We start from the raw sequence: 17,756 nt of genomic DNA on the forward strand, positions 1-17,756 counted from the left end.
ACTCAAGTTCTCACACTACTCTTTGTTGACCTGGTTTTTGTGCACTGAGCTTATTGTTATGTTGAAACAGGAAAGGACCTTCCCCAAATTGCTGACACAAAGCTGGAAGTTGGCTGTAGCTTAAAATATCATTGCATGCCATCGCATTAAGATTTCCCTTCTTTGGATCTAGGGGTCCAAGACCAAACCAGGAAAAACACTCAGACACAGAAGTATGTGAACAGGGCTACCCAGCTGGGCTGGCCATATAGTGTATGGCTGATGGGAAATCTTACATACACACTCCAAAAAAGCAGTTTTACATAACATGCCTCCTTCATCTTTTTTTTGTAAAATGAAGCATCACACATCACAGTGTGCTGCGACTCTTACTCAATAGCAACTACAGAATGGACGGATTTAGAAAAAAAAACAAATATACTCATCATTTCTATTTTACTTTAACATCTATTTCAATAAACAAAAGGCAAAATAAACAGTCGGTATTCAGCTGTTTGGTTTGGGTTTTAAATGTAACATTTTGTTGTTAGCCTTTATCAGAGTTTTAGGACTGAAGCAACATTCTGGGAAATAAATGACATTCAGGCGCTGTAATAGATCCTCCTCACTTCCCAGGGGTGATGGAAATAAGACCCTCTGACCTCTGACCTTTGTCCTTCCAGGAGACCTGCTGCCTGCTGATGGGATCCTGATCCAAGGCAACGACCTGAAGATTGACGAGAGCTCTCTGACTGGAGAATCCGACCAGGTCCGCAAGTCTATGGAGAAAGACCCCATGCTGCTGTCGGGTGAGTGTCTGTTCAGTCACACGACATGGACCAGCGTGAATGATTCTGGTCTGAAGTGATTCCCCTAATAATCATTATCCTGAAAAAACAAAAGCTACCTGTTGTGTGTAAAAGGTAACTCGCAACTCTATAGGAATAATAATAATTAGGGCTGTCAGTCTATTAAAATGTTTAATCAATTGAGTGCCATAGTCAATCATGTAATTTATCTATTAACATGTACCTTCAAGTGTTTATTTATAAACACATCTGCTACTTTATGCAAATTTTATCATACATTAACCGAAAACAATGACAAATGTCACGCTGCACTTTTTAAAGTTATTTTTTGAGAATGTTTGCCTTAATTGTGACAGGACAGTGAGACATAGAGAGAAAAGTCAGGGACAGAGAGAGGGGAAGACATTCAGCAAAGAGCTGCAGGTTGGATTCAGACTTACAGCTGCTGCAGTTAGGACAAAGTCGACGTGGTACGCACTCTTCCAGGTGAGCCATAGGGGAACCCCAGTATTGCATTGGGAATGTATATTATAATGAATATGTGTAAAATCAGTATCTAAGGATGCAGGCTCTTTGTAATCTTACTGTAACACTACCGTTTAAACAGGACGTCCTCCTCCGCCAGCCTCTGTCCTCAGGATCAGTAGTTTAAGATTCATCTTTGAGAAACTTGAGCAGAATAATCAGTAATTTGTTGACAGTATCACGGTGGAGGTGTAAACCAAGTTTCTGGTGGTGACTCGTACCTTCTCAAATCTTCCCTCAGGAACCCACGTGATGGAGGGATCGGGCAGGATGGTCGTGAGCGCTGTCGGCCTCAACTCTCAAACTGGCATTATCTTTACTCTCTTGGGTGCCGGTGATAGCGAGGAAGAGAAGAAGGTCAAGAAAAGTAAGACATGACACAAAGCCTGTGACGAACGACTCACATTGAAGGTCACTGGAGTCAGTAGATGTGTGAAGTCTTGGGAGGGAAGTTGAAAGACGACTGTCACTGCGTCAGCCTCTGAATATTTCTACTCTACCGTTTGAACAGCGCAGATTGGAAATATTTGCACATTTTATTTTTTTGTTGTTTATTTATTTTTATTTTTTAATCAGCTGGTGTTGATTTGAAGTTTCTCCTGTCAGAACCTCATCCAGTCTGGGCTGATAACAGCAGCGCTGTTTGAAGGGTCCAACTGTTTAAGATGATTTAGTTTTAATTTCAACATAAATGTATTGTCAGTGAATAAATGAGACCACGGATGAGGTGATATTTACTGATGAACAACAGCTTAGCGGTCTTCACTAATCTCTGCCCAATCACAGCGTAGCGACCTGTCTAAGGCATACCTGGCAGGAGTTTCACCTAATGTTAAATTCAGTTTCCTGAGCTTTGTAAGAAAGATACTCTGCATCCAAAGACTTCAGTAGGGTGGTGTCATTAGTAATCATTGTAATCTGCTAACATTAGTATTCTTGGCTGAACATCTTACTGCCTACAGCTGTGACAAAGGCTGAAAGAAGTAGATCTGGAACTGATCATATTTTTGTTGTTTTTAAACAAGCTCAAGAGCTTCTCTTTGCAATACAAGGAAATATTCTCATTATTATTACCCTTTTATTCCCATTTAACAATCAACTGGAGACAGTTTTGAATTAAGTCCAGAGAGTTAATGTTTGTTTACTAGATCAGCCAGTGACTTTCATGAACAACAAGCTGTTTTTCTCTATTTCTGTTTCTTTGATAACTTAGTGTGGATTTTCATGATGGATCTCCCACCATGTTAACAGAATACGTGTGAGATGGGAAGCTTGACAGGCTTAGGAACCACTGCCAGTTTTCCAATTACTGTAGGACAAATGCAAATGAAGGCATCATCATGCACATTCCAGTCAGTGTTTTCACACCCTAACCCTAGTTTAAAAAAAAAACCCTACATCATAGTCTCATTTATTCATGTTAATATACAGTATGCCAGATATACTGAGGTATTGATCTGACAGCGATGTAATGTTGGCTACAAATGCGAAACGTACCTGTCCCTGTTTACACTCAGTTGCTTTTTGAAGTGGAACCCTTCAAAAGCCAGAGTCCAGACGATCCTCGTACTATCACAGAGCAGTTTGATGTAAAACCAACAGGCTTCTGCAGTCGGTCTCTATGGCTTTTGATTTGCTTGTGATCACGCTAACCCCCTTTTTACTCATGTCTTTTTCTTTGGTTTGTTTTTGTCCGATCATTTGTTTTATTTGCTCAAGTTTTAGTTTGTCAGGCATTCATTGTGAACTGGCTGAATGTACCAGCTCAGTGGAGAGAGACGCTCAGGTTCACACCTCGGCCTCCAGCCACTCATTTTAAAAACAAAGTGATGAATTCCTAATGAAGAAAACTACAAGACCAGTTTTTCACATTCGATCAAAATGAATACATGTGCCAGAACTGCTGCACTTTATTCCTCACTGACATAATAACTATATAAATAACTATATATACAGTAACTCCACTGTCAAGGGTCTACACACCAAGTCTGAAACTCCTCTTTCTCAAAGATAGGTGCACAAGAACACACACATGCACTGTTGTTGTCGTGTTTCACAACAGACTTTACGAGCACTCATGGCTTCATTAACCTGCTACACACCTACACCCACACAGACACACACACACTCTTGCATTCATTTGGAGGCACACCCGTTGTTCAGCCTTCAGTTTGTGCAAACACACACACACCCTTTCAGCAGTTCAATCTAAGTCATCGAATACAAAGCATGTCAAGAATGAAGAGTTGTGTGTTTGTGTGTGTGTGTGTGGGAGTGTTTGTGTGTGTGTCTTTGACCTTGCCAAACCCTCCCAACCTCAACCACAAAAAAAAAAAAAAAAAACAAAGCAGAGGGCTCCATTTTAGGGCAACAGGAAGCTGAATGTCCCTGTGGAGGGAAATGCATTTGACCTGCAGCTCTCACATCTGTCACGTGTCTGATCAATACATGATCAAAAGGTGTTAACAGACAACTGCAGAGGATCAATACACAGATGCTTAGATCTGAGCACAAGTTGTGCTGCAATAAAGATCAGTCACTCCAAAACAAGCTGACCCCCGTCCCCGCACATTGTTGTCTTTAAGTGTTGACCAATCAGCTGCCTCCACTACATTTAACAACAATCTAGTTTGTTTGTTTTTAGCAAGAAGATCGACCTTTCAAAATCTAACTTTTTTTGACAATCAACCTTTATTTGAAAGCCAACTGTAGAGAGATGACAGGAAAGGAAATGACAGACAGTTGAGGAATGACATTCAATAAAGTTTTCCTGCCAGCAGCCATTCAGCAAATATTAAAAAACCCCAAAGTGAAACAGATTGCAGAGCTGAGTTTAGAAATACAGAAAGAGGGGGCTGAGTAATACAACCATATACACAGTCTTTGGTATGTAGATGTTAAGTATTTACATTCAGTTTATATCTACTACAGCTTATTAGCCTCAGACAATGAGAACTAGTTGTTTGTATTCTCTCAGTATACAACAACGCAGTATATCAACAGACCCACAATAATGTATAACAATATTTTTAACATTTTCTTAAATCAAATGAATTGAACATTTTTATTCATTACAGATATGTTCATAAATTGATTATATTGGCCGTCAAACACTGAGGAAATCACGTGTCTCTCTCCTCTGATTGGTCCATTCCTGCCCACAACACACACACGACACACACACACCTGTGGGTTTCTATCAGTTTGAACTTTTGTGTTTTCCCTCGGTTTTGATTTGATCTTATTTTTCCTTTGAGCCATCTTATCAGCATTCCGCCCTCTCTCTCTGTCCGAACAGGTAAAAAACAAGGACCCCCTGAAAATCGCAACAAAGGTAACCCCTCCATTCATCCATCTGCCCCTCTCTGTCCCTCCATCCTCCCTGTTACTCACCCCCTCCTCACCCTCCACCCAGCGGCAGGAGGGGAGTGTCCAGTCCATTTCTCTCTCCCTCTCTTTCTCTCTCTGCTGTAAAACAAAAAAAGGGGGGGGGCGTTCTTTCGCCTTGCTTTACCTGTCAAAGGGTGCAACTCTCAACCTTCAGGTCTTTGACAGCCCATCACAGTGTCCACAGTTGTCATGGCAACCATCGTAGGGTGACCATGGAGTTATATCTTTTGGCTCAGTTCTGAGTGCATGGGACAATTTGAGTACATTTAAAAAATGTTTTTGCTAGTGAGTAATTGTCATGACTTTTAGTCGGACAAACAAGCTTCAAATAGTTGGTCCTTTGAGAAATTATGAGTCATATAGTCTTTTTTTTTTTTAAACAAGAGAATAATCACAGATTAATGAACAATAACAATAACTGTTAGTCAGAGAGCAAGCTACATTATATTATACTCAGGGCTCCACACAGCCATGTTATTAAAGGCATTACTGCCACCGAGTTTAAAATATTATATGGCCAACTAGCTTATTTAGTTGTGTCAAAGTGGATAAAAACAATCAGTGTGAACACAATATATATTTTAAATATATTTTTTGTCTACCAAAATAAAATTATTATTGGAGTGATAATATCTTTGTCTGATCTCTAATTAATTTCTCCTATTTTTCCCATTTCACATGTTTGTAAAATTATGTCCTCGAATTGTCCCATTGCACGCTCATGAATGAGTCATGAGCATCAGTCCAAACCAGCCTGACCTCTGAGGTGTCCTTGGTGTGTGACGCTGTGTTGACATCAAGTGCTCCTTCCGTGCCTTTAAATATTTAATATTTAATGGGTTTGGTGTGTGTGTGTGTGTTGTTGCCCGTGTGTGTGTATATGTGGTAACGATGTCATTGCTCCAACCTCCAAACTTGACCAGCCAACCGTCCTCCATGTCTCGTGTGATCCAACACATGTCCAACTTCCTCTGCAAGCTGTCTCCACACATGCACGCATGCACACACACACAGAGCCACCCTCCTCCCGACCTCCTATGGTTTGAGCATCTGCTGTAGGCAGAATGCTTCTTGATGTACACACACTCACACACGCACACACACATGCACACTACTCTTGGACACTCATCACAGTTTTGCACATAAAAATAATTCACAGCCAGAGCTGCAGTTACAGACGACCTCCACTAAAACACACATCAAGATCAAAACGCCTTTAGTCACATCATCTACTCAGTCGATTCCTCACCATCTCTGCAGCTCCGCTGAGCTTCTTAGCCTCTCTGAGCTTCCAGCTTTGGTTTAATGCCAGATGAACTCCATGGCTCAGACTCCAGCAGCAAGCAGCTGTTTTCACATGAATTCAGAGCAATGATGTTTCTTTGTTTCGGCTGGTTTTGAAAGTAGGCAGCTGTTCGCACTTTAAACGTTTCAGGGCTGACGGAGGAGTCCTCTTGCCCCCCAGCGGTCAAGAAAATTGGGTAAAGCACCTCTAAATTTAACACACACCCATTCAAAAGCTTCTACTTCACAGTGTTTTTGATCACCGTAAAGCTGCCGTCATTTAACTGGAGACTTCCTGTAGCTACAAGGCTTAAATTGAAAGAGGAATGGATCGTAGTGAAGCATAGTTTTCATTGACAATAAATCTTCCCAACACACTTTCGTAGAGACAAAGGTGACATCTCAGACCAAAGATATTCTGGTTAGTAATCAGAATTGTGACTTTTCCAGAAATACAACTTATGAATAATCAAATAACAAAATTGTTGACAATTACTTCTCTATCAGTAGGGTAATTGATTATTTCCAGGGGATACAAAATGTTTAAAGGGATAATTCAACATTTTGGCAAATTGGCCCATTGCCATAATACCTATATCAAAGGAGGTTAAATCGAAAGCAACTGGACTTAGTTATTTGTCTAGGAAGACGTTTCACCTCTCATCCAAGAGGCTTCATCAGTTCATGTACGCAGCTGACCAGGCTGGGACTGGTCCCAGCCTGGTCAGCTGCGAGAGGTGAAACGTCTTCCTAGACAAATAACTAAGTCCAGTTGCTTTCGATTTAACCTCCTTTGAAATACTATGACCTGGACAAATGAGAATATGCACCGGCTCATAATACCTATAGTTTTAGGAGTAGGTTCACTGTGAGCTGCACAATCACCACGCTACGAGATAATGACGGAACGTTACGAGACGGAGCTGTTTTAGAGGTAAATCCATGCAAATCCGCTAATGCGCGTTGCGTTCAGGGACAGTTTTTCAGCAAGCAGACTCTGTATTCACCCTGTATTTACCTCGAAAATGGCTCTGTTTCGTAACGTTCCGTTATTATCTCATAGCGTGGTGATTGTGCAGCTCACAACTTGTCCACGAAAGTGTTTTGGAGTTTGGGGATTTTGTATTTGATGAGTTTGATGAGGGAAACCAAGAAATTACTTTAGCCTCAATAGTGTAGCTCTGAGCAGCCTACTGCTCGTCTCCGCCGTTCTAAAAATAGCTTACACCGACAAATTAAGGTAACGAACCTACTGCTATGACTATAGCGATTATGGCAATGGGCCAATTTGCCAAAATGTTGAATTATCCCTTTGTAACAGCTAAGTAGAAGTAACTGAAAGTAATAACTGAGTGTTATGAACAAAATTTGAGGTGAGTGTGACATGTTGGACTGATAATATTAATTGTTGTGGAAATTGGCTTCAGGCTGTTTCACAGTTAAAGATGGAGGAAGTGTTGAAACAGAAATCAGCTCAACAGCACGCTGTCATACGCACAATTTTGCTGCTTTGACTCGATCAATTTAACACTCAAACTGTTTTTACTTACTGATAAATTCAGATTACTTCAGTGTGAAGGAAACGCACAGTGAAACCAAACACTCCCCGCAGATGTGACAGAGTAAAAGTCAACAGGGAAGGAGGGAGACCTGTTATGTTCATTGTATTTGAGAGTTTATGGAGGCTTTAAAATGCTACATGGTCCGTTTTCCCACCATGTGGTTATTTATTCCATTGTAAATGAATGTGACTTTGTGTTGACACCGATGAGGAAAAAACGAACAGTGCTGTGATGTTTTTTTTTTGTGGCTGTATCGAGGCTGTCAGTGTGTGTGGGAGTTGCACCCTTGCAGTATTAGTGGGCTGTGGGCTGTCGTCTGTTCTGTTCGTGTATCTTCAGTTTCTTTTTTCCTCTCGCCTTTGATTCCTCTCATTTCTCTTACTGTTGCCTCCTTGCAGGGTGTTGCTCAGGACTTCATGTTGTCTTGTAATCACTGTTTGACTCTCTCCCTCTTCTGTTATTTTTCTGTCTTGCTGAAGTCTCCTGCAGCCTCCACAGCTCTGCAGCCTCCTCTACCTCCTCCTGTCTTTCTCTGTCGTGGTTCTGCATCGCTGTTGTTTTTCTTTTCTTTCCTTTTTTAAATTATTATATTTTTTTATTTTTGGGGTGATCCTTTGAGTTTGTCCTCTGTTTGTTGACTTGCTTTCTTTTGTTTTGTTTTTTTTTGATTGTCAAGACACCCCCTCGTCCCCTCTGCCCGCCACGTGTTCTCCCATGGTTCAGTGCTGCGCCTGTTTACAGTTCTGTGGTTGGTCAGTGGGTCTCAGTCCTGTTCATGTGAAGCTGTGTCAGTTAGTTCTATGTCGTGGCTTGTCCTCAGAGTGGACCATGTGCATAAAGCTCTGCAGCTTCCTGGTTTGACACTGACACATTCACAATGTCTAAATGTCATGTAAGGTTGCGTGCTGTCCTGAAATCACTTCCCTTTTCACAAAGTTCAGTGTGGGGAGCTTCATTCTCACCTAAATGAAACTTGAAGTGAGGCAATGCCACTGAGAGTGAAGGAGCTGTTTGGGATTCAAGTGTCCAAAACCTCATTACAACTCATTGTGTGAACATCCCTAAATATTCAAAGCTCAATGTGGATGTTCTCTACAAAATATCAACAGCAAGCTGGGAGGAAATCTCATTTTTACATCGAGCCTCATGCAAGAACATTTCATTTTTCTTCCCTAAATCTTGTCTAATGTTTCTCTGTCAAGTTTGCTCATTCAAGCGTTCGGACAAATTTGCAATAAATTGCTGGTTTAACCTTGATTAATGCTACTGCTCATTAACAAGTACATTAATGAGATTTCGTAATCAGCATCATCCACAATCAACCAAAATGCCACTTCATTACATTTGTGTTCTTGTTTCGCTTTATTCATGACAAATGTGCCATTAAGTATCGCTTCAATATTCAGGCTGAGTGGAGAAATTGAGAAATACTGCCAGCCATTAACAACAGAACCAAATGATGGATAACGGGTTCAACATGAAGGTTATGTCCACACTACTACAGTTTCATTTTAACACTCAACTCGAAACTTTTTCAAGTTTTCACCTCCTGTCCACACGATACTTGTGTTTTCAAGCACCAAAACCATATTAGTCTGAAAACTCTGTGTTGTAGTCTGGATGGACAAAAAGTGAGACTTTTAGAACCAGTGACATCAACATGCTCCCTGATTGGGCCTTATCCGTGGCCACTACCAGTGGATAATGCAATACAAACATTACTGACCTTGTTGTCCTTTTGCTAGCAGCTGTGGGGAGTTAAATTCTTCATTTTTACCATATACCATTTGCAGAAGAATTAATAAGAGTTAATATTTACAACCCTCCTCTGTTAGTAAACACACCTATCTACTGTAGCAGTCAAGTCTGTTTACAGTTCATTAGCTGTATTACACCAGTCTCATTCCCAGTCTCAAACCGTGTTACAGGTTTCAGTGTCTCCAGTGGCACCTTGTCCATTTTCAGCAACATGTTAAACACGTCTGCACCTACAATGTAAAATAATCTCCCAATTACCTTAAAGGCCCCCACACACCGCCCCGACGCGACCCGACCCTGATGGCCTCTTGTCCGACAAGTCTGTCGCCTCTTGTCGGCCACAGTCGGGAGAAAGGAAGCAGTGAAACACACCGCCCCGACTACTGCCGACCAGAGCGATTGATATAACAGAGTGGTGACACTCCCATAGAAATACTGAGTAATTTTAAGTCATGAAGTGGTAATAATCTTTGCCATGTACAGTAACCATGTTGACTTAACAAAATAAAATTTATTAGACTGATCAGTTCATTGTAAAAGATTTATTTATTTACGTAAATGTGGTGATTTCAGTACGTAGCCCAGAGGCAGTCCTGCTCACTTTTCATTCAAACAAACTAATGCGACTGCCACAGTTGTTAAATTTCATCAATGAGACCAACATTAATCTCCTAAAATGAATTTAACCAGCCAGCGGTAAACCTCTAAAAGCGTGCAGGATCCCCCTGGGATGAGGACGGAGGTTGGCCCCGGCAGATCAGCTCAGTAGACCGGCTACTGCCCTTGTGACAGCCGCTGCCATGGTCCGCCATTTGATTTTCTCCAACCATACAACCCTGGTCAGACTCATTGTGTTTACACACTTTATCCATGGAGCAAAATTACTCCCAACTCTCAGTTCAGCCCCAGCCACTACACACACATTCACATCAGTCACATTCAGTTTGTACTGGTTCTTCCATGAGGCTCAATCAGTGACTTTGTTTCAATTTGAACTTTCTGCTGAAAACTCACTGCAGATACAGCACAATAGCGGTCTGTATGCTCCCCACTCCCCAACGCTGCAGATTCCAACAATCATTATTATCGACTTACTTTGCTCTTTGCTGCTTCCAGTGAAAGTTTCTCCAGCACAAATCGAAAACTGAGATACATTCAACAGAAAGAGAATTGTCTTTGCTGACCCAACAGGCTTTATTATTTGACACTGGTAGATAATAATAACAAGAACAACGAAAAGATTATAATAAATAGACGTTTTCTATCAGACATGTTCCCCCCATTCATTTTGAATTTCATTAACAATTGCCTGGTGAGATTTTGGACAACCTGGGCAGAGTGTCACAGCAGTGAACCGATTAAGTTTTTCCTGTTGCTTGGAAACTTTTTTACCGGTCATCCAGGAATCTAAACCTGCTTTATGTCCATGATCTGTTGGTATTGTTGGTTACAGAAGTGATGTTGATATTGTTTCCAGCAGTGATGATTCTCCTATAAGATTTAATACAGGAAAACACAGTTAGCTAATGGATGGAGTTTGAGAATTTGTGGCCAAACATTTCCAGTATTGATTTTAATAACTGTACAAAGAAAGTTTTAACTATGGGATTTCATGGTAAAATAACTGCAGGTTCAGTCAGTGTTATTACTGTAGCTCAGTTGTTCACGAGGACAAACAGCACATCCGAACCCGAGTGTGTCAGATTAATTGTAGATCTGTTCTGTTTCCATTCATCACCTGCTCACATTTCTTTGGTATGGAAATATGACAAACAGCAGTGGATGGAAAGAGTGCAGCTGAATTCAGTGTAAGCTCATGAGCAGAGATCAAACAGATCAAAAAGCTGCACTTACAGCACTACAGTCCAAACAGGATCACAGCTGATGAAGTGAAATGCAAATACACAGTTTGTTTATGCAAATGACGAGCAGAGCCGCCGAGCAGGACGCGAAACCAGACACCATGTCAGACTTCAGAGCCCGGCTCTCGTTCCAAACTCTCTGAGCTCTGATGTGAAACAGAGTGTTTGTGTGTGTGTGTGTGTGCGTGTGATTGACAGCTCCCTGTTAAATCCTCTCTGTTGTATCTGCTGTTTTCTGTTCTGTCTGCTGCTCTTCATTATGACCTGCTGCTCCCAACTCGTCTGTGACACTCTCTGAAAGCTACCTGGACCTTGTTCATGAATGTTCTGTGATCAAAAAAACGATGACATGCTGCTCTCTGCATTCAGTCAAAGGGTCACCATGTTAATGATAAAGAGTCAGGGGTCTTTTCTGATCTCTGTGCAAAAAACTCCCGTCCTGTCGTTTTTCCGCTTTCCCTCCGACTGAATCTGTAACGTTTTTTCTACCTCTCTACCCTTTATCCCCAAACCACTCCTCAACCCTCCTCCCTTCTTCATTTTGTTGTATTTGGTTGTTATATTTGATTTAATTCATCCACCTTTTGTAAACCCATCATACCCTACCCTTCCCTTTTCCATCTCCATTCTTATAAAAAATACCTCCATCTACCTTTTGCACCATATCCCATCAATTCCTCTCATCCACCCTGACCTTCCCTTGACCTCCTCCCTCCTCATCTCCCCGTCCTCCTTACCCCTGCTTGTCCATTCTCCTTATACATTTGCCCCTAAAACCTGCCCCCTCCTCCTCCTTTTACCCTTTAACCACCACTCTATCCCCCACCCCTCCCCCAACCCCACCCTTCCTCCTCCTCCTCCTCCTCCTCCTCCTCCTCCTCCTCCTCCTCCTCCAGCCAAGACCCAGGATGGCATCGCCCTGGAGATCCAGCCTCTGAAGAGCGAGGAGGCCACCGAGGTGGACGAAAAGGAGGAGGTCAAACCGGTGAAGAAGGTCAACGTGACCAAGAAGGAGAAGTCAGTGCTGCAGGGCAAACTGACCAGACTGGCTGTACAGATCGGGAAGGCTGGTAAGGACACACACACCTACACACACACACACACACACACACACACACACACACACACACACACACACACACACACAATCCCCATGCCATGTCAAGTTAACAAAAGAGAAATTTAAAGAGATATTAGTTAAGTCGCCGCCATCCTCAGAGTAGCTGTTGAATATAAAAAGGGAGATCCTCCGCGCTTCAGCTTGATGAACTGTGGACTGGTGCGTCTCAGGGCTGGAGACAGATGAGCAATGGAGCACACGGTCGATAGATACAAATTTAAAGGTGCAGCTGTTGACGTTTCGATGCTGGGTCTTCTTCAGAGCAAACGGAGCTGTTCAGTGGACGGGGGATTTAAATCCCGTGCCTGCGTCCCTGATTGGGAGAGCAGGGAAACGCGTCATAAACCAACGGCTCACGTGATAGGCTACCACATCGCACAATAATACAAGTGTAATGAATACGAATAAGTATACAAGGACATGATTCTAATCAAGACATGATTAAATACACAAAATTACAACAATACAATAAGCCATGTAAGGGCACCATTCATTAAAAACAAGACAAATTCATTTTTTCATTAAGACCATTTGGCTCCATGGTGTTGAGTAAAAATCCAGAAGGCTTCCCTCTGCAGGAGCTTTTTAATAATGTTGCCACCCCTCGGTGGTGGGGGAATTTTTTCGATCGTCTAGCTGTTGAATATGGAAGTCCTCTGCTGCCAAAAGTACTTTTCATTATGATTATGAAACGTTTCATGACACACGCTGCTGGTGTGCAGACACCGACCACTCGTGCATACGTGGACAACGAGGACTGTGACGTGTGCGTTAATGGTCAGGATAATCGGGAGGAAACCAGACATGAGCAGCTCTGAGTCTCTTTTGGAAACACAGGGAGACCAAAGATGCTTTAAAAACACAGCACTTCAGGGAGTTCACCGTGAGCAACTGTACTGCAGCTCATCTCTCCATGTGTCTCTCTCTCTCTCTCTCTCTGTGTGTGTGTGCCAGCACATAGCCCTGCTATCTCCAGAGGTTGAGGTGATGTTACTGTTCATCGGCTCTGAATAGTAATGTTACAGAGACTGTGGAAGCAGTTATTGCAGGGTCATGTGTTTCGCTTATGTGCCACAGAAGAGAAATAAATATTTTCACCGTGTCTGGCGGCTTCTCCCCACGGTGGCCTGAGGAGGTTTTTTAATATAATCAGTACATTACATCCACAGCCGCCAGCAGAGGTGAAGTCAGTCTGGAGCAGAGGTATCTTACAAGCAGAGGCTCTTGCAAAGTCACGCTAGCAAAGCCGCTGACAACTGATAAATAATGACCGGAAGACACAAATGAGACTGAGATAGTTTATAATCTGATGTGACCAGTGTGAAATTGAAGAATAATGGAGATGCACCTGCACTGACCTGCTTGAAACTGAGACTTTTACAGTCTGGCTTTTTCTTTATAACAATAACATTAATTATATACAGTTGAACGTGGAAAGCTTTAAATACAGACACAGGAGTTGAGTCACACAAGTGTTTGTTTCAAAAATCAGCAGCTCTTCTGCGTGTTGCATCTTTCATGTGGTTGAGCAGCTGTTTGTGCTAAGCAAGGCCATCACATCCTGGACCTTCCCTTTTATTGAACGAGCAGAGATGAAACTGATATCCATCTTTGTCCTCTCTGACTCTGGAGAAGACAAAGAACAAGGGGCTCTCGTGAAATGTGGGGCTGTTCCTTTCAGTGGCACGCCGAGTGCTCAGGTCGGGGACGGAGAGGCTGAGGGGTCAGAACGCACTCAGTTTTATTGGATGGATGTTTTATTGGGTACATGATTCATCCCGGAATTGAAGGTGTTTTCTGTGTCATTTCAATTGACCTTAATACACTGAGGGGCTTTCAGGACACCGTGGAGGGAGGGGGGGTGTCAGCTTCAGCAATAAACTGCCCCTCATTAGTGGACAGAAATAGAATTTGGACTAAAACAAGTGGAAGTGGAAGTGACTGACAGGAGCGGTGATGTGGAAAAAGATAAGCAGTGGATTTTTGTGTTTTAACTGCGCTCACCTGTTTCTGATTTTACACTCAGGATGTGTCTGATTTACAGACGAATAAACATGTTTTCCCCTTTTTGTACCATCAAGTGGTAAGCTTCCTATTGGGCCTGAACTTTTACCTCTATTCTGTATCACAACCTCACAGCTTTGCTCAAATATAAACCATCTTTGGTCCTGCAGTTTAACTGTGGTTTCAGTGTATTTCATAAGCCCGGTAGACTCAGATGTTGCATTCAGCGGTCAGTCAAACCAAACATTAGTGGATATTTCAAGAGCGTGAAAATCACATTTTTCGATAGTTGATAGTCAAGACTGACAGGGGATGGACACACAACCTGGTCAGACTATTTCCTATGTTATTGTTTTTAACCTGTAACAAATTTGGTTTTTGAATATGTGGGTGAGGTTTCTATATAAGCCATTTTGGGTTTCATACCTCCCCTTTGCACATCCCAGTCATGATGATTGTCAATGCTGTTTTAAATGATATTGTTCGTGCTAAAAAAAACATCCGTCAGAAGTGATAGAGGTGCAAACACTGACAGGAAGTCATAAGGATTATTAAAAACTCTGAGTTAAGATTTTAGATTCTGGTTATTACTGGCTATTGTCTTACAACTCTCTCTCCTCGTGCCAACCAGGTCTGATCATGTCAGCTATCACCGTCATTATCCTCATCCTCTACTTTGTGGTCGACACCTTCGGGATCAAGGGTCGGTCCTGGGTGGCCGAGTGCACCCCCATCTACATCCAATACTTTGTCAAGTTCTTCATTATTGGTGTGACGGTGCTGGTGGTGGCTGTTCCCGAGGGGCTGCCGCTCGCTGTCACTATCTCTCTGGCCTACTCTGTCAAGGTAAGCAGGATGGAAAGCAAAAGGGGATTATGGGAAATGTAACACTAATGGATTTTTAACCCCTCAGAGAATCATGTCATGTTTGTTGAGGGTTTGATAACGACACCTGTCAGACCGTGTCTAAAAACAGACCTGTTTTGTCCATCTTTCAGAAAATGATGAAGGACAACAACCTGGTGCGTCACTTGGACGCCTGCGAGACGATGGGCAACGCCACGGCCATCTGTTCCGACAAGACGGGCACTCTCACAATGAACCGGATGACGGTGGTGCAGGCGTACATCGGTGACACGCACTACAAAAGTGTCCCTGAGCCGGATGTCATCAAACCAGACACACTTGAAGTTTTGGTCAACAGCATCTCCATTAATTCGGCGTACACCACCAAGATCCTGGTGAGACCTTCACCGTCTCAGCTGCATCCGAACTCAACATGAACCCAGACAGCGCATTGTCCACAATTACAGTCCGCCATTGTAATTGGGATTTTTAATGATGATGAGACATCTGTTATACAATATCAGTACATTTTGGCTCATTTCATGCAGACAGGGAGACAAGGTCATCGTGCAATGAAGGAGGGCACTAAAAAACTATCATAAGAACAAACTATAGACAAACATCTAAATTTAATCCAAACCAGCCTCATCTCAAACCCTCTTCTATAGATTCATACTGGGTTTAAATATTAAAGGGATAGTTCAACATTTTGGCTAATTCACCTATTGCCATAATCCCTATAGTCATAGGAGAAGGTTCATTACCTTTAATTATCGGTGCATGTTGTTTTGAGATCCGTAGGGCAGAGACACGAGCTGGAGGTGAACGGTACAGGTCCCCTGTCCCTCAAAACTCATCAAATACACAATCCAACAACTCCAAAACGCTTTTATGGAAAAGTTGTGACCTGCACATTTACCACACTATGAAATAATCATGCATATTATGTAACATTACGACACATGAAGCAAATACTCTGAACTACTTGCGCTTTTGAAGTCACTCCGCCTAGCAGCCGTGTCTGAAATGTAGTTCCGGCTGCATTTACCTCGAAAAAAACCTCTGTCTCGTAATGTTACATTATTATTTCATAGCGTGGTGAATGTGCAGGTCACAACTTGTCCATAAGAGCGTTTTGGAGTTGTTGGATTGTGTATTTGATGAGTTTGACGAGGGACAGTGGACCTGTACCATTCACCTCCATTGTGTTAGCTGAGCAGCTCACGTCTCTGCCCTACGGATCTCAAAACAACATGCACCGATAATTAAAGGTAATTAACCTTCCCCTTTTACTGTAGGGATTATGGCAATAGGCAAATTTGCCAAAATGTTGAACTATCCCTTTAAAAGATATTCCTGCAGAGACAATTCATTCAGTCATTCAACACAAAACTAACTAACACTCACTAAAAACATGCCAGCTAGCCTGATCCTCCAGTCAGTGCCACTGACCAAAGGCACTGGCTCATAATCTGGAGTTGGTCCTCCTCAGGGATGGGTTAAATGCAGAGAAAGAATTTCACTGTACTAGCTGTATATGTGACAAATAAAGTACCTTTACCTTTACCTTTACAACTCCTCATGACTGTGAATTTGTCCTGAAGGATGGACCCACACTCTGTTGCCACAACAGAGACTGGGATTGAGCAACGTTCATTCGAACCAGGAGTCAGCAGTCTTAAAACGAGAACTCTGCTACTCCACCAAAAACAGAACAGTCAGCATTTTAGGCAATCATAGATAGATCCTAAATACTGAGCTTAGTGAGTTCAGTGTAAATCGGTCCTGTCCCCTCCTTGTCGATTTTGATGGCGTTACACTGATGAAACTTTTCCTTCTCAGCCTCCAGAGAAAGAAGGCGGCCTCCCCCGCCACGTGGGCAACAAGACCGAGTGTGCTCTGCTGGGCATGGTGCTGGAGCTGAAGAGGGACTACCAGCCCATCAGGGATGAGGTGCCTGAGGAGAGTCTCTACAAAGTTTACACCTTCAACTCCTCCCGCAAGTCCATGAGCACGGTGCTGAAGAACGCTGACGGAGGCTTCCGCATGTACAGCAAAGGAGCCTCGGAGATCGTCCTGAGGAAGTGAGTCACGAGATCTTATTGCGTATTGATGGCAGAAAATAATGGATGGCGTTCTTTACTCAGTCCCCCGCTCACTTATAATCTCTCTCTCAATCTCTCTTTGTTCTCCTCTCTTAGATGCTCTCGTATCTTGGACGCCGAGGGCCAGGCTCGCAGCTTCAAGCCAAAGGACCGCGACGAGATGGTGCGCAAGGTGATCGAGCCAATGGCGTGCGACGGGCTGAGGACCATCTGCGTGGCCTACAGGGATTTTCCCGCCGAGGGTGGTGAGCCAGACTGGGACGTTGAGAACGACATCCTGAACGACCTCACCTGCATCACTGTGGTCGGCATCGAGGACCCCGTCAGACCTGAGGTGCGGAGCTCAGTTTAGCCTCACTCACACAGACATCCTGAACCTGAACATGTCCGATCTACTGTCACATATTGAGATGAAACTCATTTTATAATGATCAGCAGCTGATCAATCAGAGCATCCCTCCGGCTCTTTCTTGTGTTCTCACAGTGTCGAACTGTCAACCAGCAGAACTGAC

The 17,756-nt window shown here is 42.8% G+C and overlaps 1 protein-coding gene across 1 annotated transcript in view; it reads left to right on the forward strand.

Annotated features, from left to right (window-relative positions):
* LOC310986158 (plasma membrane calcium-transporting ATPase 1-like) overlaps positions 1-17,756 on the forward strand; it is a 96,204-nt gene that overhangs the window by 46,326 nt on the left and 32,122 nt on the right. The window contains exons 5-12 of the mRNA XM_083971969.1: positions 663-788; positions 1,555-1,680; positions 4,612-4,647; positions 12,066-12,239; positions 14,925-15,139; positions 15,292-15,534; positions 16,982-17,223; positions 17,341-17,578. Of these exons, the coding sequence (XP_083828095.1) occupies positions 663-788; positions 1,555-1,680; positions 4,612-4,647; positions 12,066-12,239; positions 14,925-15,139; positions 15,292-15,534; positions 16,982-17,223; positions 17,341-17,578 (1,400 nt within the window). The remainder of the gene's footprint in view (positions 1-662; positions 789-1,554; positions 1,681-4,611; positions 4,648-12,065; positions 12,240-14,924; positions 15,140-15,291; positions 15,535-16,981; positions 17,224-17,340; positions 17,579-17,756) is intronic.

This window comes from Trachurus trachurus (genome assembly GCF_905171665.1).
Source record: "Trachurus trachurus genome assembly, chromosome: 5".
In the NCBI taxonomy this organism is placed as follows: Eukaryota; Metazoa; Chordata; class Actinopteri; order Carangiformes; family Carangidae; genus Trachurus; species Trachurus trachurus.